General features: G+C 41.7%; 1 protein-coding gene and 1 non-coding gene across 2 annotated transcripts in view; both read right to left on the bottom strand.

The window, feature by feature from the left end:
* Nucleotides 1-717: 717 nt before the first annotated feature.
* LOC132567858 (U6 spliceosomal RNA) lies at nt 718-821 on the bottom strand. Its single transcript, XR_009555131.1, has one exon. It is a non-coding gene; the product is annotated as a U6 spliceosomal RNA (small nuclear RNA).
* A 2672-nt stretch (nt 822-3493) lies between these two features.
* The window catches only part of EDEM3 (ER degradation enhancing alpha-mannosidase like protein 3), a 46492-nt gene continuing 24916 nt past the window's right edge, over nt 3494-25069 (bottom strand). Inside the window, exons 11-21 of the mRNA XM_060232400.1 lie at nt 24697-24780; nt 22580-22663; nt 21408-21532; nt 20843-21008; nt 19003-19157; nt 17484-17637; nt 16608-16802; nt 11511-11676; nt 10017-10202; nt 8601-8648; nt 3494-7218 (exon numbers count right to left, since the gene is read on the bottom strand). Of these exons, the coding sequence (XP_060088383.1) occupies nt 6839-7218; nt 8601-8648; nt 10017-10202; nt 11511-11676; nt 16608-16802; nt 17484-17637; nt 19003-19157; nt 20843-21008; nt 21408-21532; nt 22580-22663; nt 24697-24780 (1743 nt within the window). The 3' untranslated portion in view covers nt 3494-6838. The remainder of the gene's footprint in view (nt 7219-8600; nt 8649-10016; nt 10203-11510; nt 11677-16607; nt 16803-17483; nt 17638-19002; nt 19158-20842; nt 21009-21407; nt 21533-22579; nt 22664-24696; nt 24781-25069) is intronic.

The raw sequence follows: 25069 nt of genomic DNA, 5'->3' as shown, positions 1-25069 counted from the left end.
GAAGAGACTTGCTGGCACTTAACACACTTACTTAAATTGTATTGTTTCAACAGCCAACTGGCCACAACCAGTGCCACACTGAAACAACCCTGTATCACCCCTTGTTGCCTTTAATTAACAGTGACAAAAATTTTGCAACTAATAACATGATCCTATTATCTGTATCTAATAGTAACATCTGAATTAGACTCTGTGAAGAAGAAAGATAAAATTTATAAGATAAAAACTGCCCTAAATACTTCATCCTCAAATCCTCCCAGAAACAACAGAACAGCAAAATATTTATTTATTACTTTAAATTTCTATCCCGCCCTCTCTGCAAGCAGACTCGGGGGCTGAATCAGAAATATGTTCTAAAGTCTCTATATGACCATCTCCACACTCACATCTTCTATCTGAATAAGTAATACCTGCATAACAGCCCTCAGTAACCATTGATGGAAAGGCATTTAGCTTAACCAGCATAAACTGATGGACCTGTCCTGGCCCCACTGATGGACCTCCTGATGGTGCCTGGGTTTTTTTTTTTGCCACTGTGTGACACAGAATGTTGGATTGGATGGGCCATTGGCCTGATCCAACATGGCTTCTCTTATATTCTCTTATGTTCTTAAACACGCTTCTATACTGGGGCACTGCTAAGTAGAAAATGTATTGTGGAATAAAATTATAAGGGATTAGGCCATTAGCAACTACTGAGTACATCTGTCTTGCTCTAAAAATACTGAATGCTTCACGAATTTGTGTGTCATCCTTGTGCAGGGGCCATGCTAATCTGTGCATTGATCCAATTTTAGTATATGTGCTGTCAAAGTGAGCACCATTTAACACACACATGATATTAAGGTATTATTGCATGTCAAACAAGTATAGGATGGCACTGGATGCTATTGTACACTGTCAGATAATATAATAATCATCTTAATATGACCTCTAGAATAGTTTCCCATGACAGGAGTTAATAAAAACATATCCTGCCATTATGATGTCTCTGTTGACATCAGATCACAGTGAATTTTAGGGTAAGAATTTAGTTTATTCAAGTGTCCATTGTGATATTTTTTCATTCCAGACAAGTTATTATAAAATTGTTTAATACTTGTAGATGCTTGATGTTAGGTGGGCAAGGAAATAGCATGTATTTACAGTGTAATAGAGAAATCAAAGTTGGTATGTGACCAATAGCTGATCTGGCAGATCCACAGATTGTTTTTCTGGGAGCATGCCCATAGCTTCCATAGGATTCTGAGGAGTCCATCACTCAAAAAAGGTTAAAAGGCAGATTTATCATTGTTTTATCAAAAAAAAAAAAAAGGTAAAGGTAGTCCCCTGTACAAGTATGCTTTGCTTGGGGGCATAAAAGACTTTGAACCAGCCTGGATTCAGGTGTTTCTATTGCCTAAACTCCAACTGAGACCTTTTGGGCCTGTGCTTCAAGATTAAACATCTTGGGCAGGGGTGGCCAAACTGTGGCTCAGGAGCCAGACTGTGGCTCTTTCATGTATCATGTGGCTCTCGAAGCCCCTCTGCCCCATCAGCCAAGTTGGAGAAGGCATTCCTCTCTTTAAATCACTTCTCCATCCATAACTGAATGTTATTTTGTTCCCCTTTTTTTGGAACTCAGTTTATACGTGGAATAAAACATTGTTGGTCGTGAACCTGCCATAGGACTCCAACTTTGTTTTTTCCTCTCTCTTCCCTCCCTGTTGTCTTCCCCAAATGAAGAGCAGCAGCCCTGGAGAAGGAAGTAGAAGCTGAGGGGGGGGGGGGAGGAGAGGGGAGAGAGAGAGGCTTGTCTTTGTATCTCTTCCACACAAAGCAAGAAGCAGCCATGGTGATCTCTCTCTCTCTCTCAGGGGGGGGGGGGAGGCAAGAAACAGGAGGTAGGAAACAAAAAGCCACAGAGGGAGCTGGGAGAAGAGCAAGCTACAGTGCAGCTGCAAGAGCAGTCCTGGAAAGGAAGCGGGGTGACGTTGGTAGGGGGCCAGGTTTGAGCCCTGCTGTTTGCTTGACACCCTGAAGTAGGGTGTCTGAAGAAGCAGCTTTGTCATTGGATGTTCTGCACACACACTTAAACCAGCGGTTATGGAGATGGATCGAACAGGCCAAGGAAGAAGGATGCATTATTCCATTGTTGGAAAACGGAGGGGGAAAGCTCTTGATTGGAAAGCCAAGTGTATAGCTGCTCTTTAAACAGAAAACAGCAAAGAGAAATGCTAAATTCAGACTAGGACATACATTCCCGCATGAACCTAGTAGTCAAGCAGTTCGCACTGCTCCAAATGAACCAAGGGGGTAATCAGAGACTAATTGGAAGCTCCTTAGACCAAGACAAAACTACAGTTCTTAATATAGCATGGTGGTAGAAAGTGCTGTCAAGTCACAGCTGACTTGTGAGGCAAGAGATGCTGAGAGGTGGTTTGCCATTGCCTGCCTCCACATCATGACCCAGGTATTCCTTGGTGGTCTCCCACCCCAATACTAACCAGGGCCAATCTCACTTACCTTCTGATGACGTCAGGAACAATCAACATACATGGCGCTTTTACAAATCGATATACCAAAAAGATGGCCTGGAAAGAAAGAAATGTCCAGTCTTGGACACTGAGATGAAGACGAGGCATTTAAGTAGTAAGGCCAGGCAAGCTGAGATCCAGGATTAATGTATGGAGAAAGTTTAGGGATGGGTTGACTGAACGACTGAGCTTGAATGCTTCAGGATTTGTTCTCATGGTACAAAGGGTTATGTGATGGACATACCAATGAAGAGATGCCTGCCCTTCAGCAGCAACCCCCCCCCCGCCCCCATTCTCCCCGAGTCAAAGAGTCCCCAGAAAGCTGCTGTTTGCTCTGCTTAATGCAAATTTGTTACAGGCATCAGTACGTGTACAATTCCTAAACAGGCAGAACTCTGCCTCCTGTGCCATTTTAGGTTGCAAAAAACTTATATGGGGAGGAGGGGGTAGGATTTGTCCTCTTCTTGTGCGCCAATTCTTTTTTTCCCCTTCACTTGTTATTGATACTTTAAAAAGTATACAAATATAACCTAATCAGTGTTCCCTCTAAGCTGAGTTAGTGTGAGCTAGCTTACAGTTTTTAAGCCTCCGGCTCACACATTTTTGTCTTAGCTTAGGAAAAATGGCTCCAGAACAAATTTATGCAGTAGCTCACAATTTTAATGCCAGTAGCTCACAAAGTAGAATTTTTGCTACAAGACCACAGCTTAGAGGGAGTTATTGAACTTAAGTAAATTCTTACCTGGGAATTCCCAGAAAATGTCTGAACAAAGTCCATATGACAGACAAGTGGACTTGCAAACATGTGAATGCCCCTAGAGTAATGATTTTTACCTCAATCTTGATGCTTTTTTTTTTTAAGATGAATTTTGAATATTGATTCTGCTATGGATACACGTAGGTGGAAACACTTCAGGCAACTGAGCAAACAGGGAACTTTCCTGGGATTCACACAAAACATACAAATCAAGATGGCGTTTTGACGAGAATATTTACACATTTTATTAAATCTTTACAATCAGCAATTATAATCAAGTACACAATTTATATACAAGGACTATGTACACTTTTAGCCCACACTTTTACATCACAGTACACAGTTGCCCTTAGAAGTATTGTACACACTTAAAATCAACAGACGCTAAAACCCAACAACAGTAGTGTTACAGCACCCCTTATAACATTTTTCATAAATTACATCATAAGAAAATAGACAGCTGTAAGTTGGGCTGGTAAAAAGTCTTATAAAATCTGGATGTATGGTATGCATTCACAGAATGTTTCCTCCATTGTCCTGATAGAAGGGTAATCTCTACCCAGTTCTTCTTCCAACCCTGCTATTTGTCTCCAAATTATAGGAGGAATTCAGATAGAACAACAGAGAAATCCTGGCCAGAGATCTACCTGTTATTGTGCCAGCTCCTACCGGTCTTTCTCCATGGGGGTGAGGTCATGTATGGGCCTCTCCCACCAGGTACAGGAATGCTTATCCGAAGGAGGGCTTCCATTGCGATATGAAGCTATTAACTCATAAGTAAGTAACCTATCTCCAAAACCCAGTTTCAAAATCCAGTTAATACAATGTAAACCTCTTATCGTTGTCATCGAAACGTGCTTATGGCTGTGATGAAGAACTCCAACTAAGATATAAAAAGGGCAACCTATATCTGAGGTAGACCACCACCTTTCAGATACTCCTCTCAAAGCATCCCTGGATCCATGAAGAAAACCTGAACCATTTTGCGAAGATTTAATGTCAGATGTAGGCTATGTAGGTGTTTAGGTTATGGACTACAAGCAAGTAGTGACAGGTAGTGCAAAACTCTTAATTTAACTGTAGGAAGAGCAAAACCTTCAGCGGTTATTCTGTAAAGGTTTAATTCTGTCTGAAATGTTTTGTGAAGACGCAATGACCAGAAAATCACTTTAACCTAATACACCAAGTAAGCAATTTTTACTGAAGGACAAGAAAAAAAAATAGTGCTTTGATGGAGTGAGATGGCTTAGATTACCGTTAAATACTACTTTCACTAGTGGCCCTAGCCCTTTGACATGAAGGAACCCTATTTGCTTTTTACAAGTTAACTCAAATATGCTATATTTTATAGGCTCAACCTCACTGCAGACGCATGGCCAAAACACAGACACACAGACACAGACACACACCCCTCTCTAGATCTGGGTCCAATTTAATAAAGGACACTTTAGAGAAAGGCCTCTACCCAAATCCCCTGAAGGAATCTCTCTCACCCTATAAAAATCAAGCATGAACATAATTCAGTGCTGGATAATTCACCAACAACGAATCTCCAGCTCTAATTTGTGTGCAAAAAATTGAAAACATTTGAAAAAAAAAATTTAGAAGGACACTTATTTACTAGTCCTCCAAGATTTACCAACATCTGTAGAAGGGCCTCTTCAGCTGCCTCGTATGCTCTCTGAGAAGTGCCTGTATGTTTGAAAGTACGTTTTGTGCACCTATTCCCTTCTGTGTCAGAACCTTAGGTTACAAGTATGTGTAATTGATAAGTGTTTGGCAGCAAAACAACAGGATGTCCTTCAGTCTGCAAACCTTTTTTAAAAAATCACAAACACAAAAGCCTGACACGTACTAGTGTGACCATACATATACAACCCCGAATAGAGACAAGGAAGGAAGAAAAAGTCATCCTGTACCCCAGCCAATGGGTCCACTAGGGAATCACAGCAAAGCGCAGATTTAGCCCCCTTCTCCGGGGCTGTCCCGCTTGCTTTCTCCCATACCAGTCCATGGCTACCATTCACTTTTCAGGGAAAGTAAAGTACTACATTGGAAGGTGCTGTTACTGTGCTCTCAAACTGGCCCTCTAACAAGACTCGTGGAGTTGCGTGAAATCTCCCCAACAGGAGCTTGCCAACAACAGAGCCCTTCCCATTGCTTAAACCCCACCTCTCATGATGCTAACTTCCCACTAAAAACCAGCTATAAATAAAGTGGCTGAGTCTGGCACAGCGAAGGTGGTTTTCTAAAGCAAAACACGTGCACGTTCGCTCAGCAGAAAGAAGCTTTAAATTTACCAAAACGGAAACAATTAAGATTGGATCTAAATAGTGTCTGGCAGTCTTGCAAGAGATGCAATTGTATTAACGCCATTTGGGGTTGTGGTGGTTGCTGCGACAGTTGGGTTTTTTACAATATTGTAATTTTAAGTAAGACATCTGTGAAACATGATTGCTGTTCCACCAAAAGCTGCTGCAGTTCTAAAAGAATCGATAGCATACCAGCCGGTCCTAGGATTCACACCACACCATGGATCCACTGCTTCCAAGTAAGACTGCTACCAAGATACTGGCCTTCTTGCCGGAGGGGGAGGGGGAAATGAACAACACATGATATACAATAACAGGAGTGGTGCTGACACAAAGCAAAGTTTAAAAAAAAATGGCAAACCAGGTGAAAGTTATTCTGTCCTAAACACTAATAGGGTTTATGAAACCTTTCTAGAACTCAGTGAAGATGTTAATTTTGGCTGATTTTTTAGCTTAGCATTTACTGTGGACATTTCAAAATCAAAAGGGAGTGGGGAAGGGGGCTCCATTACCCAGATTCAAGTTTCAGAATTATCGGTGAATTTCCGTTTTTGCTAACAGAGCTCATTACCTTTGGTTTACAGGCTATTATTGACTTGTACTAGGAACTTAAAAAAAAAAAAATCCAAGCTGTCTTGGTCATTTCTCAAAGTAACAAATGGAAGAAGCGATAAAACAGGTACAGCATACTTGCCGTACGAAGTGGCACAGGGCAAATTGCAGCTGCCTCTTCTGCCCTCATAATTAAAAGGCACAACCACCTGAAGTACCTTCGCCCAGGTATCCGGGAAGGCTCTAATGGAGATACAGTATAGACCCCTTGCAATGGCATCTTCCTGGCAGCCAGCCTGTGGCTCTCCTGTGCCAGGACATTGTGCCGTCAACTAGCCACTCCGGACCCGGTGGCGCATTGATTCCATTGTGTTCATTCTTTGCCTTCTGTGGCTAAGGCAAGCTAACTCGCAGTGACCTGGAACCCAGGAGGAAACTGAATCATTCCCTGAATGAACCTCCTGCATTGCAGCACCATGCAAAGGAACCCTGCAAAATGGGTCAATTGCACATTCCCATTTTTTTTTTAAAAAAGGAAAAATAAAAAAAAATACAAATTAACACATGCTGGCTTTTGCCAATAAAACCTGGCTGCTTATCACAATACTGAACAATTCTTTCATATTTTTTTTTCAGACATTAGGGCCTTGCTGTCCTCTGGAGTTCACTGTTGTATAGTCTCAAAATAAAGTTATTTGAAGTTATAGTTCATCTTTTTCCATCATTTCAAAAGCTTCTATGTCTTCATTCCAATCTGCTAATATTGATTCCATGGACTGGCCTTTACTATCCCAGGTATTACTGGGACTAGAGTCTGACTCTGTCTTTGATTGTTCCTCAGGGTATTCATCTAGTTCTGAAATTTGACTGCTACTAGCTTCCGGGGGTTTGGGAACACAAGAATCCTGGCTTTCAAGAGAAAAACTGTTTTCGCTTGACTCTGTAGGCGAATCCAAGTCACCACCTCCTCCTTCTTCAGGATGATGACTGCCTAAGTTCAGATCTGTTGCGATTTCTTCTGACCTTTGGTTATGGGAATCGTTATCAGATGACTTTTGATCCATGCTCTCCATTTCCATATCTTAAAGAGAAGAAGGGGGAAACCACACATCGTTTTTTCCCACATTTCTGAAGTATCAAAATGTCACTGTCAATTAATTTCACAGCAAACTATTTGATTTGCACAGTTCCCAACTAAAAAGTTTCATAAACAGGTCCAGAAAGACACTACAGTTTTTGGGGAAAATGTTACCAAGAAAATAAATACAAAACCCATAGTCTCTATATCACTACTATGTGCTTAAAGAATGTCCTAGTGTCTGGGCAACCAGTTGACCTGAATTTCTAAGAGTCAGTTTTCTTTTTTTATTCTGGGCATTTATACTTCAACAGAAATGTCAGCCTTTTGTAAACCTACAGAAATTCTCTTAAGTAGAGCTGTCCAGTACAACATTTTATCTGTAAGCTGAGGACAGCAGTTTTCAAATTTCCTAACAGCAGCCTTGATGGTCTGCTGAAGGATGCCCATGTATTAGAGGATTCTGCAACATGCTCTGTCTAGGACAGGGCACCCTCCCCTTCCTGTACACATGTCAACAGTGACCCACCGGAAGATATCTCACGGCTTTCAGGGTCCGATCTCTGCCCAAGTTCCTGAGGTACTGGCAACCCTTCTGGGACTAGTGGTAAGGAAGAAGGCGATAGGTATGGCTTGTGCCTGTCATCTCCTCCTAAACCTTGATAACCACCAGTTAAGTCCCTGTGATATTGCTTCGCTGTGGCTTGCTGGAAGACTGACAGTTCTCATGCCCCCCCGCCCCCATTAACAGCAAACGAACAGCTTCACAGGTCGACAATGCTTGGACCAAAAAAAGCTACCTACCTCTGACCTGGGGGTCTAGCTACTCTCCGCCACAAATTGGCAGTGGACCTTCAGCTGGTCCACCATACAAATTGTAAATGCAAACTGTGGAGGATGCAAATTGTAGAGGAAGATGGGCAACTGTTTAACCGGAAATCTTTGGCAAACAAAAGCCTTGTGGCACTTTCGAGGCTAACACAATTTTATTCCAGCATAAGCTTCACTGCATCTGAAGTAGTCCATGAAAACTTAATGCTTGAATAAAAGTGTGTTTAGACTTTCAAGTGCCACAGGGCTCCTGTTTATTCTTTTGCTGCAATGCACCGTTGGAATTATAAGGACCCTTCATAGCACCTTATCGATCTCCTTGAGTAACCTTAAGCAGCTTCCAAGGATCTCCAGGGTTCCCTGAAAGTTTAAAACCTTCTGCAACATGTACCTCTCCTGAACTAACGCAAAATTGGGCTTCGGTTTCATTGTTAAAAAGTCATTCTGATTTATCTGAATCCAAATTCAGTATTGTAAAGGAAAACATACCAGAACAAGGAGGACAATTTTAAAAGAATTCTTGGCAAAGGTGTATAGATCTATCTGATACTTACTGCTATCAAGAATGTAGTTTGGAATCATTTTATCTTTAAATATAGTTGCTGATATCCCAACGGTAGCACAGGGAGAAGGGAAAAAGCACATATGCATTTTAAATCCACAAACCCGCTAGCTTACATTGGTAATTAATTAAGTAGTAATTCTGTTACAAAATAACATTTTGAAAAGCTATGGCAGACTGAGACAATTTACCATCTAGGGAACACTTCAGTGCCTGGGGACAGCCAAATTCAAGAATGCCGTCTCAACCCTAACAGCTTCTATCTTGGTGGGATTTTCAACAACTTGAAGTGGGAGCAGAGATGTAACCCAGCTGAAGTTAAGCAGTCCTCAGTTCTAATAATTTCCATGGGAAAGTACAGGACTTTAAAATTGCTCACTTTTACGCCATGTTACATATCTCAATTTTCCCCAAGACAAAAGAGCTTGTTTGGAAATCAACACAGTGTTACTACAATTTTTGGTTGTGTGAGCATTAGGCATACTACAACACTCCCCCCCTCCCCCTCTGATGATGCCAGTGTTGCTCCTGGGACCTGGTAAGAACCAAGAGTTAGCGTTCTGATCCTCACCCCTATCACCCTGCAGCCCCCTCCCACATCTGCAACAATGTGAACAGCTTTCCCCGGGGAAGGAGAAAAATATACAGCTGTGTAGACCGCTGACCTAGTTCGAGGATTTCCTCAAGAGGTTCAGATCCAGCTGCTGGGATTCCTACAGTATGTTAGTTCAAAATTACAGCAGAGTATTGAACAGCAATAAAGCCAATGGCAGAGATCTCAAAATCCATGCAAAACAGACGAGGAAATGTTCCGATTTAGCCACGGACTACGAGGAAGCAACTTTTCCCCACTGCACCCTTTGCACACTTCCACATGCACACACAGCTTTTCACAGATGGTTATCTTGGTTCCCCCACCCACTTGTCTTCCAGGCACCTAGTCAGGCTTTGGTGTGGACATGCTGTGCTTGGCTCCATTATGGCCCACAACTTTTGAGTTGAGAAGTCTTCTGAAAGTATGCAAGTGCTGCCTCTCTGACCTCTCAACCCTAGGACATTTCTCCATTGCAATCCAGGCATTTGCTTCTGTAGTCTGGGCCCCTGGAATGTCACAGAGAAACTGGTGTGTGCTTGTATGTGTGTGGCAAGCCAATACCCAACATTCTGACCCTACCCCAAGCTGATCCCTGTGTCGCTCCTGAGACCTAGTAAGAACTGGGAGTCGGTGTTTTGATCCTCATCCTTGTCACTCTGCAACCACCTCCCCCCCCCACAGCTACAAAATGCACAGCTTCCCCAGGGAGGAAGAAATAAGATCCCATTACCCTTGCCTCCTTCTCTTCTTCTTCCTTCTGCTACCTGTTGGAATTTAGATGGTAAACTCACTGGGACAATGTCTTGTCCTTACCTCTGTCCTTTGCTTTATCAGACAGCAGTACTTCTACAGCTTCGTACTCTTGGATGGCGTCAAGGATAATACTGCCCTCCTTGCTGAACAGAAACAGCATGGGGATCGTGATGTCATCCGTGTTCTTGCCATCTCCGGCCATTTGGAAGAGAGGGGCTGTGTCGCTACTGCTTCCCTCATTGTCATCTGATCAGCACACAGGTGGAACAAGCAGAGTACCCATCATCCATGTTACTTTCACTCACTGAATCCTTGGCTGGTCACAGTTCATCTCAGTAAAGCGGCAGCCTAAAAGACTGATCTCAGTGTCACATGAAACCTCAGCCTGTCATTGCAGCAATTTGATTCCCATCCCCCCAAACTGGAATTGAAGTGCTTTCCTTTTAGGACAACAGTGGTCATGTCATAGTATATTGTAGAGGAAGAAAATCTGGCACTACTGATGCACCACTGTGCCCTTAAAAGAAAGCCTGGTGAGGAGAAATTGACAAGAACCATTAATTCATGTCACTGAACAAGGTGAAGCAAATGTTCTGCCCACTTTTTTTTAAAAAACCCCAAGGTTTATTTAGTTGATAGCCTAGAATCCCTCTGTGGATACAGTTTATGAAACTGATAGCTAAGAATAATCATCAAATGATGGTGGTGCTGAATCTAAAGATGAACCTACTCTCAAATATTCCTACACAAAAGTCACCAAACGATCCAGAGAAGATCTAGCATTTAGATAACATCTGGCCAGTGTCCAATGAACTGTGACATTAGCTCCGCAAGCCCCAAGGAGCTTTAGGACTTGCCTGTCCAGGACAGCAGCCCGCCCCTCCCGAGCCCATGCCACACAGCACACATTCGTCTGCCACCAAAGATTGTTTCCAAAGGTCACAAGAGAACATGTCCCAGCTGGGCTAGGACAAAAAAACTCCTTAAGTCAGTCTTCAGCCATTCCTAGGATCCCTGCAAGAGCTCTGAATGGTGGGTTGGAATCAGTGCTACTTAATATATAATCTTCCAAGTTTTTGTCAGTCTACTTTCCTTTTACACTTAGGTACGGATTAAGTATTAGACCTAGCAAAGTCTGAGAGATACCTCCCCCCCAATTAACCTCTCATCAAAAATTTTGTTTAAGTCATTTTACAAAATTTATACTCTGCCTTTTTGCTCTCTGTTGTCCTGATGTAACTAAGCTCCTGTTAATAAAACGCTGAAAACTGCATTTGTCATAGCAAACCTGGATCTGAGTGATCACCTGAAAGCCAAATCCTGATGTCACAAGCTAAGTGTAGATAACACAAAATCACTTTTTTGTGTTCTGACTGAACTGAGCCACTAAAATGTTCTCTTGTCATTCAGGGGAGGTGGATTGAAGAGGCTGGGGTGTATACCCAAGAATTCACTTTAAAACTATTTGAGAGAATGATTTATGTTTGGCTTACTTCAAAAGAGGATACCCACAATAACTTTCTGCAGTTTTTCCCCCCCAATTATTTTACTTGCCAATAACGATGCCGCCTATGGCCCCAGCTTTTTGGATGTTCCGTGCCTTTTCAGCAAACATGCACTGTCCTCTTTGCATCAAAGCAATTTTCTCCTTCAACGCTTCGGGATTGGTGATCTCAGAGCATCCATTATAAGGTTTACTGACTGCAACAAATCCTCTTGTCTGTTGGAGAAACGCAAGTATTCAGTATACAGTTTTCAAGTTTGCAGAAAGTCTGTATTCGTCTCAGTGAATCACTGAAAGCAACATGCCAGGAAACCATGGCGCAGGGCTTGAAAGCAGCAGGCTTCAAGAGCCAGTTTGGTGTAGTGGTTAAGTGTGTGGACTCTTATCTGGGAGAACCAGGTTTGGTACCCCACTCCTCCACTTGCAGCTGCTGGAGTGGCCTTGGGTCAGCCACAGCTCTGGCAGAGGTTGTCCTTGAAAGGGCAGCTGCTGTGAGGCCCTCTCAGCCCCACCCACTTCACAGGGTGTCTATTGTGAGGGGAGAAGATATAGGAGATTGTAAGTCGCTCTGAGTCTCTGATTCAGAGAGAAGGGCAAGGTATAAATCTACAATTCTTCTTCTTCTTCTTCACTGTGCTGTTAGACTGTGGCCAGCAGCTTTAGTCTAAAACACTTCATCCTAGAATTTCTCGTTACTTTATATCTCCCGTGCTAAATAAATCATGATATGAACTTCCAGATATTGTAGAAGGCAAAGAAAACAACCTAAGAGCAATATCATGAATACAATCCAGACTGATTCTATTGCAAGCTGCTGTTTTCAATAGCGCAGGTTCTCAGGAACCCAGATCTAGAATTATGGCTCTTATTCCAAATAAGCAGATCTGCCCGGGAAGCAACTGACAATGCAAAACTAACAGACTTTGATTCAAGTGTCGGAAAACTTCTATGTACATAACAGGGTTGCAAAACTGTGTGGACACAACTGTTTTCTGTATGCTTGAAGCAAACACTTTCACAGATTCGATACAGTAAAATGCCTTATCTGGATACCACCACATGAACAACACTTTCTCATAATAATGGCCTAGATTAGATTTTTTTGAGATGTTACAGTTTAAACTACTTTTGGTTGTCCATACATCTGAAGGTATATGAGGTGCACTCTGCTGTGTCCTTTCTTGGAAAGGAAGGGTCTTGTACACACACTACAGCTCCATCCAGAACAAAGCACTCTAGAGCAGGGGGTGTCAAACTCATTTGTTATGTTGGACAGACCTGACATAAATGAAACTTTGTCAGGCCAGGACATGTGTGTCATAAAATGTAATTCCAGGTAGTGAAGATATCAACTTTATAAAGGACATAAACACAAAATAAAACTTGCTTAAAACATTAGCACTTGCAATATTTTGATTATCTAACAGTCTCTGATAACTGACCCCTCTTGCTCTGAATTATTGCATCAAAATATGGAGACAGGGTCTGTGCAATAGCAATCTTGAGTATGCTGTTCAGGTTTTGTTCAGGTGTGTATTAAGTTGCAAACTTATTTTTGATTTATTGACATTCATTACAGAAATCTCAGGGTCAATGCTTTGAGTCTAAGATCCAAAAGGAAAACATGAAATGACTGGGCATTGCGAGCATTTGTACATAAGTTACTTTGTGGGCTGGTCAAGAATGTGTGAAGAACAGACTGAGGCCTATATCTTTTTCTACAGAACTGTAGTCTTCCCTCAAAAATATCTACAATTCCTATGTGGCAGTGCAAGAATAGAGACAAAGCAATGTATTGTGGTTAGTATCAGCCTACTATCTGGGAACTTTAAGTTCAAAATCCCCAGTCTTCCAAAGAAATGTGTTCGTGAACTTGGTCTGGACCCACTCTCTCAACCTAATCCACTTCACTAGCTTGTTGTTATTCCTCATCTACTTCACTCTGCTTTCCTACTGAGAAAGACTGAATCATGATGTTATGAATACAGTGAAAAAGAAGGGAACCCAGTTGCATGCAGCAGAGCCCGGCATAACAAGTCCAACAAAACACACTCACTCTCTCTAGCAAGGCAAAAAGCTTTGTTGGTCTTAAAGGTGCTTTGTATCTCTCTCATGTGATTGAGGGGACTGGGCAAAGTAACGTTTCCTTCTCTCCCCCTCTCTTCCTCTCCAGGGGTCAAAGAGGGGGAGGAGCCCCAGCCAATGGAGGGAAGAGAGGCTTGGTTCTGTAGCTCTGCTGTGCGATTGAGAGAACTGAAATAGACGTGTGATTAAGAGAGCCTGGCAAAGTAAGCTCTCACTCTTTCTTTCCCTCCCTCCCCAAGGGAGGAACCTCAGCCAAAGGAAGGAAGAGAGGCTTTGTTCTGTAGCTCCTGTGTGATTGGGAGAGCCTGGCAAAGCAAGCTGTGATGCAAAAGGAAACAAGAGAGAGGGAGAAGAAAGCAGATGACAGCTGGTTGCTCACGGGATGTATAGGAGCCATGTGGGGGCCGGATCTGTCCTGTGGGACACATGTTTGAAACCCCTGCTCTAGCGCATTCTATGCAAGACTACCCTCAAAGACAGTCCAAAAGAGCAGGTGGCCTAAATGTCTCTACATAATTACAGAATGAGTGGATGCTAGCTGTGAAGATGGCATGATGTAAAGCATAACAGATTCTCACTTTATTACTCTAAACAATTAAGGTTACCTTTACACATCTGTCTCCTATTTTGATATATTTATCGGTACACTCCTCTCCCCCAATTAAATACAAACAAATAGTGACCTGGTGACCATACAAATCTAGCTTGTTACTGCTGTTTGGCCTCTGCATATGTCAGAACAGCTTCATGAAGTTGGATGCTAATTTGGTGTTCACCTATGCAGAAGCATCTGTCTCTATATATGAACTGTCAACTTTCCTTTCAATGTAGCTAAGGAAGCGTGCCTGCACATGAATGCCCATACCCTGAATAAAACTTAGGTGGTCGTAAAAGTGCCACTGGACTCCTTTAACATCAGTGCTGACAAAACTGCTGTGGCTGCAAGTTTGAGCTAATTCATGGTTTTAAAGGCTTTAGTAAGCTTGGGGAATAGAGTACCTTAGAAACTGCCTCCTCTTGTATGAACATCCCCAGGAATTTATATAATTGTGCAAGCCTGCTCCAGCTGCTTCCCTAAGCCATACTGAGGTTGCTATCTTGAACAAGCAGGGCCTTTCCAATGGTGGCCCCTACTTGTGGAATGCCTTATCCTTTCAGACATACACTGCCTTTGGAAAAAGAGGGAAGGCTCATTTCAACTGGGCCTATGGTCAAACTGATTCAGACTGCTCTGTTTAGTATTATATTTAAATGTTTTTTATGCAAGTGCCTTGTAGACTAAAAGCAGAGTGGAAAACAGGACATAAGGATACAACATAAAATAAATAGAGGGGTGGGGAGTAATGGAAGAATGTCAGTGTCTGCACAGCAATTTAGTCAAGATGCTATACCACTGTCGAAGATTGCGTAGAGAAGCCGCAGAAACTTCTTCCTTGCATCATTTAACTGTTTATTAGTCCTATCCAGATCCTCCACTAAGCCAGCAAGGGACTACTTATGTGGATACAAACTGTGTATCTGTGCTATACATGTAATCTCCCCAGCCCCGTCCAAAAGACTGGGCTGGGAAACAAAACAGAAGAAATCCTGCTAATCAGCTGCTCAGGAGGGGTTCAGTCCGATCCCCTGCCCACCCCAGCAGCCATGACACAGAATTGCAACTTTTTTTTTTTAAGGACTCTGTGTTGGATTGTGGCCAAAGAATGGATTATGCACTTACCCACAGCTATCATTTTTGATAGCCACTGTCTACAATTCTTTTATTTTTAGTTGCTGTGCTATGAACTTCCCTCCCCCTTTTAAACACAGTGGCCCTCTTGGGACTTTCTTTACTGTCTAAGGCTAGACTTACTTCATTATAAAACTTTGACAAGGCAGGAAATGCACGGCCGTGTCAAAGACTGACAGGCCTTGCCTGCTTTCCTCCAATTGTTCTCCCTAAGGAAGCTCACTGCACTCAAAGCGATTTTAGACACAATTGCTCATTCACTGCACCGGGCATCTGCAGGAGCCTCAATTCAGAGTTACAGTAAGTGAACTCCAGAACACCAGACAGTTTTAATACTGGTTAGCGAGAATTTCATTGTCATGCATGCTCATCTCCACAAAACTGGGATGGCTGTGGGGGAGAATAGTTATCACTCTACTTGATTTGGCAATCACCAACCCGCAGCCAACTAAAGGGATCAAAACGAAACAGTGACTTCATTGTTTTTGCATCTTCTTCCCTCATATACCAGAAAGGGTGTAATAAGCAATGTCCTCGTTTGCATTCATTCCTTAAGGTATGAATGAAGTGGGAGATAGCTCATGCTGAAATCTGACTAAATACTGCTTAGCACTTGACTGGGAATAACAGCCACCCTGGGTGGCTGCAGACTTCAAACTTTCCCCCAGCGGGAGAAGAAGTCACACAGATATTGTAAAGGTCTACTTCTAGATTAATGATTCTCCAAGGTGTGAAGCAGATCTCTCAGTAAAGGATGGCAGATGCTAAGTAAAGGCCTCATTTTTCTCCACAATCCTCCCACTACAGTAAGGGCTTAATTGCTTTCTGGCCAGAGACCTAATCCACACCTCCCAAGCAAAATTAATACAAACAGCTCGGCTCACCACTTCTTATGCCAATTGAAGAAGATTTTTGGGAGTTTGGGAGATTTTTCCATTGCTAGAAAGTTTTCACTGCAAGCTAATGAGTACAGTTTTTAATGAGAATCTTTGTGGTTTTATCAGAGATGCATCTTTTTTGTGTAGTCCAAGGTGTTTTCTGGCTTGAACTGTATGCCTAACACAACAGCATGCAGCCACTGGTCCAGGAACAATTAAATTTCCTCTGGGCTCCTTGAATCTGCTTGCTCACAAGTTAAGAGTGAGCCATTTAAAGCAAATATTCCAAAGTTACTCTCAGAGGAACAGCTGTCATCTTGCCCTAGGAACATTTTGTAGGTCTCCCCACCACCCCAATTTAGTTTAAAGAATCCCTGTTATCAGAACAGTTTTCCAGCAGGAAATCCATCAGAATGCTAAAGCAACAAACACAACCTAAGACAGACCATACACACCCCTGATTTGTGTTTGGACAGGTCCATTCCAAATTGCGCAGGCCCAGCTGTCAACACCACTCTGCCAAAGAATGGGTGGGAAACAATCTGAACCGCACGTGGAGGTAGCTGCTGTTCTTTCTGCTGTTGACTGGACAGCTCAATCATTTCTTGCATGAACCGCAGGCCATCTTCTGCATCGAGTGCACTCGCCGCCTAGTGAAAAAGCCAACCAAACACATTCTCATATCTTTATGAGTGCAAGTGCACGTTAACATATCCTTAATTTCTTCACTTTAGCACGCCAAACAAAATTTTAACCAAGACCAAAAAGTGTTTCAGACTAACTGCTTGCTTTAAGCAAATCCATCTGAACAAGAAAGCATACAGAAGGTTAATTAAAATTGCCGGCTTTGTTATTTGCCTGCATTTCCCAAGTGCATCATGGTAAAGCTTTAAAATCTGTACAGCGTGGAACCAGCTTTACAATCTTACTAAAAACATTCCTGTTTGTTCCCAGAATATTCACATGACTGACCAGATGAGAGTGCCATCTCTCCCTGTTGCCTGTGGGTTTTTTTAATAACATCAAGAATTGTGGCATAGTCTATTTGCTTCTTACAAGTCAAGGTAAACAATGGAAACAATGTTCTCTACCATCAGGGGTCATTTTGTAGAAAAATAGGTGGTGGAGCTCATCCAGGGATTGTTATGCAGCTGCACCTACTACTCAATGGACAAGGTGGGAAGGAGGAGGTGGAACTCTCAGAAAGGTTCAGGAGCTATGCTCCTGTGAGCTCCTGCTGAATCCGAGCCTGCCTACCATGAAGAATTTTGGGATTACCATCTCTCTGTTTGTCCAAGATGAATGCCCTGCAACAAGAGAAGGGTCCTTACTTGGATAGCATGTTGCACCAGCTGGACTCTTCCATCTTTGAGGTGAATCAAGCTGACTCCCATCTTCTTCAATATCTCCAAATGCTCAGGATTGCTGGCCATGAAATCCCGAGCTCTCAGCGGCGGCTTCGGTCCGCTCCCCAAGCTCTCCTCCCTGCAAGAGAGGACACTGGCAATATTTTTAAACTATCAACTGTCTGTGTATCTGAACTATGTACCTGTCGGTGGACATGACTACAGCCATACATACACAAAGTGCCAACAGAAGCCATCGAAAGCGGAATGGAAGGATAAAAGGCGTTGGCTGACAATGCACTCTGGTGTGTTTCTCAGCATTTCTCCTAAACCTTTCAAGCCTTGTTTTTGGACTGAATTTACACTTTCCACTTTATTGCCCAGGCATGTCACAGGGCCGGATTTTGACTTTTTTTCACCAGACTCCATGTCATGCTTGCCTTCCCTCCCGACACAGTTAAAAACTACTTGCTCCATTCTACTATCTAAATCCCCTTTCGTAAACTTCCCCTCTTTCTTCAGTTCTGTGACTCCCCCAACTCCCAATATATTTATTACTCAGCTAGCCAGATCTGTTCAGGTTTCTTATGCTGCTCAGGTATCTCCACTGTCTTCTGATCCTGCTTTACATTCAACATGAATCCTTTATAACACACAAGACTTTCCAGAGCCTTGAGTCTTAATGTTATTTTCAGCCTCAATGCTGCTACAAACTCATTTTTTTGCCTCTGTCCCACCAAAAGCTCCCATTGCTACTGCTATACGATGCTTTGAACATTCCTCCTCTTTATTTATTCCACGCAACTATACCAGCTACTGTTCAGCCTTTAATTCCTTTACTTAGGCTAGATTTAAAAGGAAAACTGGTGTGGCATTCCACATGCATTCTGTGTCTCTACCTAAAATGGCTGCCACACCTGTGTGTGCAACAATCAGAATCCATACCATGACCCAATGGCACACCAAGAGTACAATACACGTGTAACTGACTATTAGAGATTTTAAAAAGGATGCTGGTCAATGCCAAAACAGGTAAATTTCTCTGACAAGCACATATGTCCTTAATCAGACTTTAATTTTCATCCCTGTCCCTTACTGCCAATCTCACTTTTCTACCATTTAGGAAAGTTCTTTGGAGTGCAGACCTCTAACATATTACAATCATGCACTGTGTAAGCAATGCGGGAGCAGGAAAAAAGTTAAACAAACACACAATTCTTTTTTTTCTTTGTAACAGGCAATGGTTTATAATAAACTCAAACAAGAATCTGCTAGCTGATTTCTTGAATCTGTTTCTACATAGGTTATTTTGTTAGTAGGGAGCAGAATTCAGCCTCCTTTCTTGTGCAGGACTAACAGAAACAAGAGTCTCAATAGCAAATTAGTCAAGCTCAGATTCATGCAGATCAAATCAACAGAATCAGCTTGCTGTACATTTCTTTTTGGTCATACACATGCACACACATATTCAGGGGTACAAAAGGTAAATAATTAAACAGCTTACGCTCGAGATACACCCCTAGGACAGCTCTTGTCTACCACATTTTTCAGAGGTTCCCTGATGTTCTGAGCATACATGGGGTCATTTGGAAAGAGAATCTGGGTGTTGGGGCATGTCCAGTCAAAGTTACTATCATCCAGTTCAGTGTATTCTGTAGTCTACAAACGAAAGAGAACAGGTGGCATTTGTTCAATGTAGTTGTATTTTCTTGGCCATAAGTCATCCCAATAGCCAGGCCTGAACAATTACACTCCAAGTACATTCATAAGCAGACCAAGCATGAACAGATAAAAGTGTGTAACAGTTCACAAATAACCGTGTTTACCTGCACAAATTCACAACCAACTCTATTTACACAAACAGCAAAGCTAGTCAATCTCTGCATAATCATGGCATCTGAAGCATCCCAAAGATACTAAATAGGGGATGAATTCCAGATGATTGAAGCAGCTCATGCCGGAATAAAGCCATTGTGGTTCCATGATATGCCCTCCAACATACAACCATGGCAGAAAACAACCCCAGATGCTAGGCTCCCAATGACATAACTGATTGTTTAAGGAGATCATTTTCCTGAACTCCTTTAGCAGTTTTTGCCATGTAGAAAAATTTCAAAGTACAAATTAGCAAAATAAATCAGCTGCAATCTGGGAGGGGGGGATATAAGGGAAGGGGGCTTGCCATAGCCTATCCAGGATGCAGAACAGCACAGAGTTCAAAGCACTCTGGGACTGCTGGACAGGGCTATGTTTTGTATTCATACTAAAATGGATCCTACCCCCCATGCTACCACTCCACTAAGGAATCTGTTTATTACACTGTTTATACCACATTGCTCAAGCCTGAAGCCTTTACAATGCAAGAAGACCCTCTTAATCTGAAGGAAGGTTGGATCCCTCCCTTTATGTACTACTGGGACTGCTGCACAGGTTGACATGTCTCTGTCGTAACAGCTTTATGTGCATTTTGCAATGAACAACAGTCTCAGTGCACACTTGCTCTTCTGGGAACTAGACAGAAACCCAGCTTTCTGCAGCATGTTTCTGTGGTGGAGGGGGAGACATGTACTTGCCTCAGGCATAATACAGAAGAAGCTGGCCCTTATATTTCAGCCTCAAATCACCAGTTCAGACCCAAGATGGACACATACAGAGCTAGGTGTCATCTGCATATGGATAACAGCCAACCCCAAAGCTTCCCACACTGGTTTTTGTAGTGTTTTTTTTTAATGTCAGCTTCACATGTCCTTTTACTCTTCTGCATATGACCTGTTTGGATGACGTTGAGAGTGGAAGGGCATTACCGATATTTGATAGCGTATGTAACATTGAAAGATGAACAAGTGAATAAACCCTGACATTATTAGGACTGATGACTGTATTGTAAGTTTGAATATGGGGACAGAGTTGGCATCTTGATTTGTTTCAGGCCCTGAGTTTAATTCATGTGCTAGAAATTCAAGGTTGACAATTGCAATCCTTCACAATACATTTACATTAAAGTCCTGTTTCTTGAATACTTTGGGCATGATCCATCCTTGCCTAGGGACCGTAGCCTATGGGCTCACATAGCCTTGTTCGTCTCTCCACTTGCCTATCACCAGGGATGTGATTTGCTCAGAAGGGCATGAAAGAGGGCAGGGTGATATGCCCCTGGCTTTCCATTCCTAATAATGGACCAGAACATTGTGGTGCCTGCAGGTCCCCAAGGTGTTGGTGGTGGAAGGAGGACTCTTTTTGCTTTCAGCAGCTACAACTGTGCAGGAATGGATCACACCCTCAGATTTTACCATCTTGCTTTTTAAAAATGTTAAAGGGATTTAAGTTTCTAAAGTAACACTTACAACATTTTTCCTAGGGGCTGTTTGGTTTGCAGTAGACAGCCAGAGAGGTAGCAAATGAGCCTCAGTAGTAAAGACATAGTCTTCTATATCAAAAGTCAGGTCTTCCTTATCAGCAAAGAGCAGGTATAAGTATTTAAACATCTCCGCCAAGAAGAAAGAGTCCATCCTAAAAAGAGAAGGAAAACATACTCTGAATACCAGTTGGTGAGCCAGAGAAGTAGCAAATGTGCTTTTGAATGAAAAATGGTCATTAAAATTGGTGCTAAAGCTAAAGTGATATGGACAAAACCCTACTTTCACCCTCAATGTTTTTACACTTTCTTTGGAAAAACAATCTAAATTATAATTACATCTTTACAGACCATTTTATATAATTTTATACCATTTTATACAAAAAGCAATTTACTTTAGAAGAAGTAAAATAAGTTACCTTGTTTTAGGTAACTTGGGTACTAAAAAAGTGTGACATTTAATGCACCAGTTAGCTACTGCAAAGAAATGCAGTATGTATACTCCAGATTTCAACTGAGCTTTTGCAGATGATGTACTTTTCAATATTTGTTACCTGTCTTCATGACTTCCAGTACGGACATCCTTCATTGCAGCAAACCCACAAGGTACTCGTGCATATTTATTTAAGTTCTCAATTAGAGTTTTTCCTACTTCCAGGTAGTAAGGATCTCCCGTAGCCTATTTTTAAAAGTGAATGTTAAGCATTTAAAATGCAGTGTTATTTCAGAAGTAACACATTAAATTTACTTGCTAAATATTATTCTGGTATTTGATCTAGTGCCACATCTCTAAAAACATCTAAAGTCTAAAGTCACACATATCTTTTAAAAAAATAGATACTTTGAAATGGAAGGAGCTGCTATCCAAAGGAGCTAGTCTTTGAATATCAATGGAATAACTCCAGTACATTTTAAAACCCAATTGTGTATAAGTATTATAAAACAGAATAAAAAAGATCCTGAAAATATTCCCAATGACAACATGAATTGAATACATCAGTTTTGCAAGAATATCTACTCCCTTAAAGACCAGAGATCCAAACCCCAGAACCATCTATGGCAGGAAAGACCAAAGACCCATCACTACGGCTGAAATCCTTAAACATATTTACAAGAGAGTCTCATTCCTGCAATCTTTAAACCGACTTACTTGACCTCAATGGGACTTACTTCTAGGTATACATGCTTAGGTTTGCAATTTAACAGTTCTGTCCTAAGCAGAGTTGCTCCAATCTAAACCCACTGATCTCTCTGGAGTAACTCCACTACTCTGGAGTAATTCTCCGGAGTAACTGTACTGTAAGTCACTTGCCAGAAGGGTCCAAAACTAAGTACTTCCAGATTGTTCACAAGCAAAGAAAGATGGAGGCAATAGTCTCCTGCTGCTTGCCTTCAGCATCTGGTACTGACTTCAAATATGGTAGACACATTTGACAACAAAGCCCCTTAAATCCTTTTGACAAACCATATAATTTAGAGGCCATTACCAGCTACTATTGCCAATGAATACCATTCACTGTATTTTGTAAAATTAGTAGTTTCTACCAGTTCTCAACCAACTGCCTATTCAATTTCATTTCATTCGATGTGAAGCAATCAGAAATCAAAATGCATTAATATCATCATCTCCTGTTATTAAATATTAAAATATTTTCACTTTCAGTCCTCTTCCTAACAATTTATAGGATTGAATTTGCCTTGAATTTGAACAAAAAACCACCCTTACTTTATACAAAAAATATGTGCTCTCTGCAAACTCTGGCCGTAAAGGATGCTGAGCCCAATGAACCCGGAAGTCTGTTGTGAAAGCCTGAAAAGGAAGAGAAGGAAGATGTAAGTAGGTATTAAATAGTTATTCCTTATACAGTAAGTAACAGTTATTCTTATGTTACAGATGAGAACCAATGCTATCGTGCTTCATCCATCCAGCAGCAGGCAGCAGTCACTAATTTCTACTATGTTCCTCTCCCACCTCAATCGCATTCCATCCCTGGCTCCAGTATGGCTACAGGAGAAAGTAGTTTTTCTTACCTCATCCCTTCCCAGTGCAGCTCCCTGCCCCCAACCTGCATAGCTAGTAGTCCACACAGGTCCTATGTGACTCCAGGGACAAACTTTACTGGGGCTTAACGGGACTGCTGAGGGGAGAGGAATGTGGGAAAGAGCTATAATTCTGCACTTGTGGCTTGGTGGGTCCAGCCCTAGGTTTTTATATTATGCCTCAACCACAAAAATGTGTGCTCAGTCTGGTAAAGAAGCACATGAATAGACACAATTTGCACAGCTTACAGTGACATCAGACAAGAAGATGTTATCCAAGATCTACTCTATATCGCATAGTCTAATTCAGATAAGGAGAAATTCCATATTCTTATCTTAAATGCAATAAGAGCTTTGGTTATTGTTTCGATCCTAACAAATGGAGTTTTCTTCCAGCATACAAATAAGAGAATGCTTTAAAATGGTGCACCAGTGGCACTTAACACTGAATGCAGGGTTGTTTAAATTTCCACTCTCAGCTAGTTTTAGTGCTGGTTTTGTACCTCTCCTATATGGAGGTCATGCCCCAGGGCTCAAGCTCATTGGAAATGTGTACAAATGACAATTTTTGAAATATAGGGACTGGTTCTTAATTTGAAACCTGAAATTTCTCTTTTAAACTGTGTGTACATCGTAACTACCAATCCCAGAGCTCTGATGTCTGCAAGTATGTCATTTGCACTTTACTGGAAACAATTGACGTTGATGCCAAATTACAACCTTAAATATGTGGGGATTGGTATATATAGTCAAACTAACAGCAATTCAGAATTCTAATAATATTTTAAGATGACAAAGATTGGCAATAATTGGCTGCATTTTATAGGAAAACCTTAAGCTGTAAAATGGATGGATACAAAAGGAATAACAACTGCATGCTTTCTCTTCCTTCGTTTCCAACTCGTGAATTAGATGTATTGTTTGCTCTGTATACTGGTTCTGGTTACTTTTTTAGGCATGTTATAAAAGGACGAAGACAAATCCCAAAAATATGACATGACTCTTTATGAAAGACTGAAGATTAAGAACACAAAAAGATATTAAAGACTCAAATTCTGGGCTAGTCAATAAACTTCTAATCTGAATAAAATAATTTTGAAAGGCTGTTAATTGTTAAAAGAAGAAACATGTTGCAATAACTGCAGATGAGCAGTGAGCAGAGGACCAAATTACCAATTACCTGTGACATGAATAGGACTGAGGGAACCTGACTGGACAGCGTCTTTTCTGCAGACAGACGTGACATCAGGGGACTAATGTTCCAAATGTACCAGGACCCAATTAGGCTCAGAAGCAAAACTCTGAGCTTTAGCCTTCTCCCCCACACTACTTTCCTGAGCCAAAATGGATCAGCAGGAGCTGTATTTGCCCCACTGTGGGGCTCCACAAGTTGCCGTTTCACAGGTAATGTAGAGCTTGGTCTGCAGAGGGGTACAGAACTGTGTGCAGAAGGCAGCGCAGTTCTTCTTGCTGTTCTACTCACACTACTATGGAAAGCACAGTAAGCAGAAGAAAAAAAACTGTATACACCCAAGGAGGCAATGGTATAAATGTGTGTAGGACTAATAAATCAATCAGTAGACATCTATTACTTCTAGTGACTGATATTCATCTGAAACATCTGCCTCCTGTCTGTTGGTAGTGGTTGTTTGTACTGTTTGTTGGTTGTATCATTTCTACTTATTTTGTAAACCAATTTGAAGGTCATATTAAAGAAGAAAGGCAGGGTAAAGTTCTTAATCAAATACACACAAACAGACAAATCTTCCAGAGAGAAAGATGAACTTTTAAACACATGCCTACCTCAGGAAGAAAGTTATGCTTTTTTATTACTTGATACAGCATCTCGTGAGTTTCTATAGCTGGTCTAATGTCACCTTTCAATACCTTGAACCCAAAACACACACCAAAAAGGTTAACATTTGCCTTGTATACATTCGAGATCATTTAGACATGAAAGTTTCCTGTCACTATGCTTTCTCAGTCACAACATGATCAATTCGTTAACTTTCTCCATAAACAACCAGAACTAAGCAATCTGTCAGAAAAAAATGACAGAGCAAGCAAAAACTGAGGAAACTCTAAGGATGTCATCAGTGGCTCTTTATCTGTAAGGGTCCCCTAACAAGGTCTTCTGGCAGAAGATGGGCCAAGATCTACTTCTGCCAGTGGAATA

Source organism: Heteronotia binoei, chromosome 2 (assembly GCF_032191835.1).
Source record: "Heteronotia binoei isolate CCM8104 ecotype False Entrance Well chromosome 2, APGP_CSIRO_Hbin_v1, whole genome shotgun sequence".
Taxonomy (NCBI): domain Eukaryota; kingdom Metazoa; phylum Chordata; class Lepidosauria; order Squamata; family Gekkonidae; genus Heteronotia; species Heteronotia binoei.
This window is presented reverse-complemented; position numbering and strand designations above follow the sequence as displayed.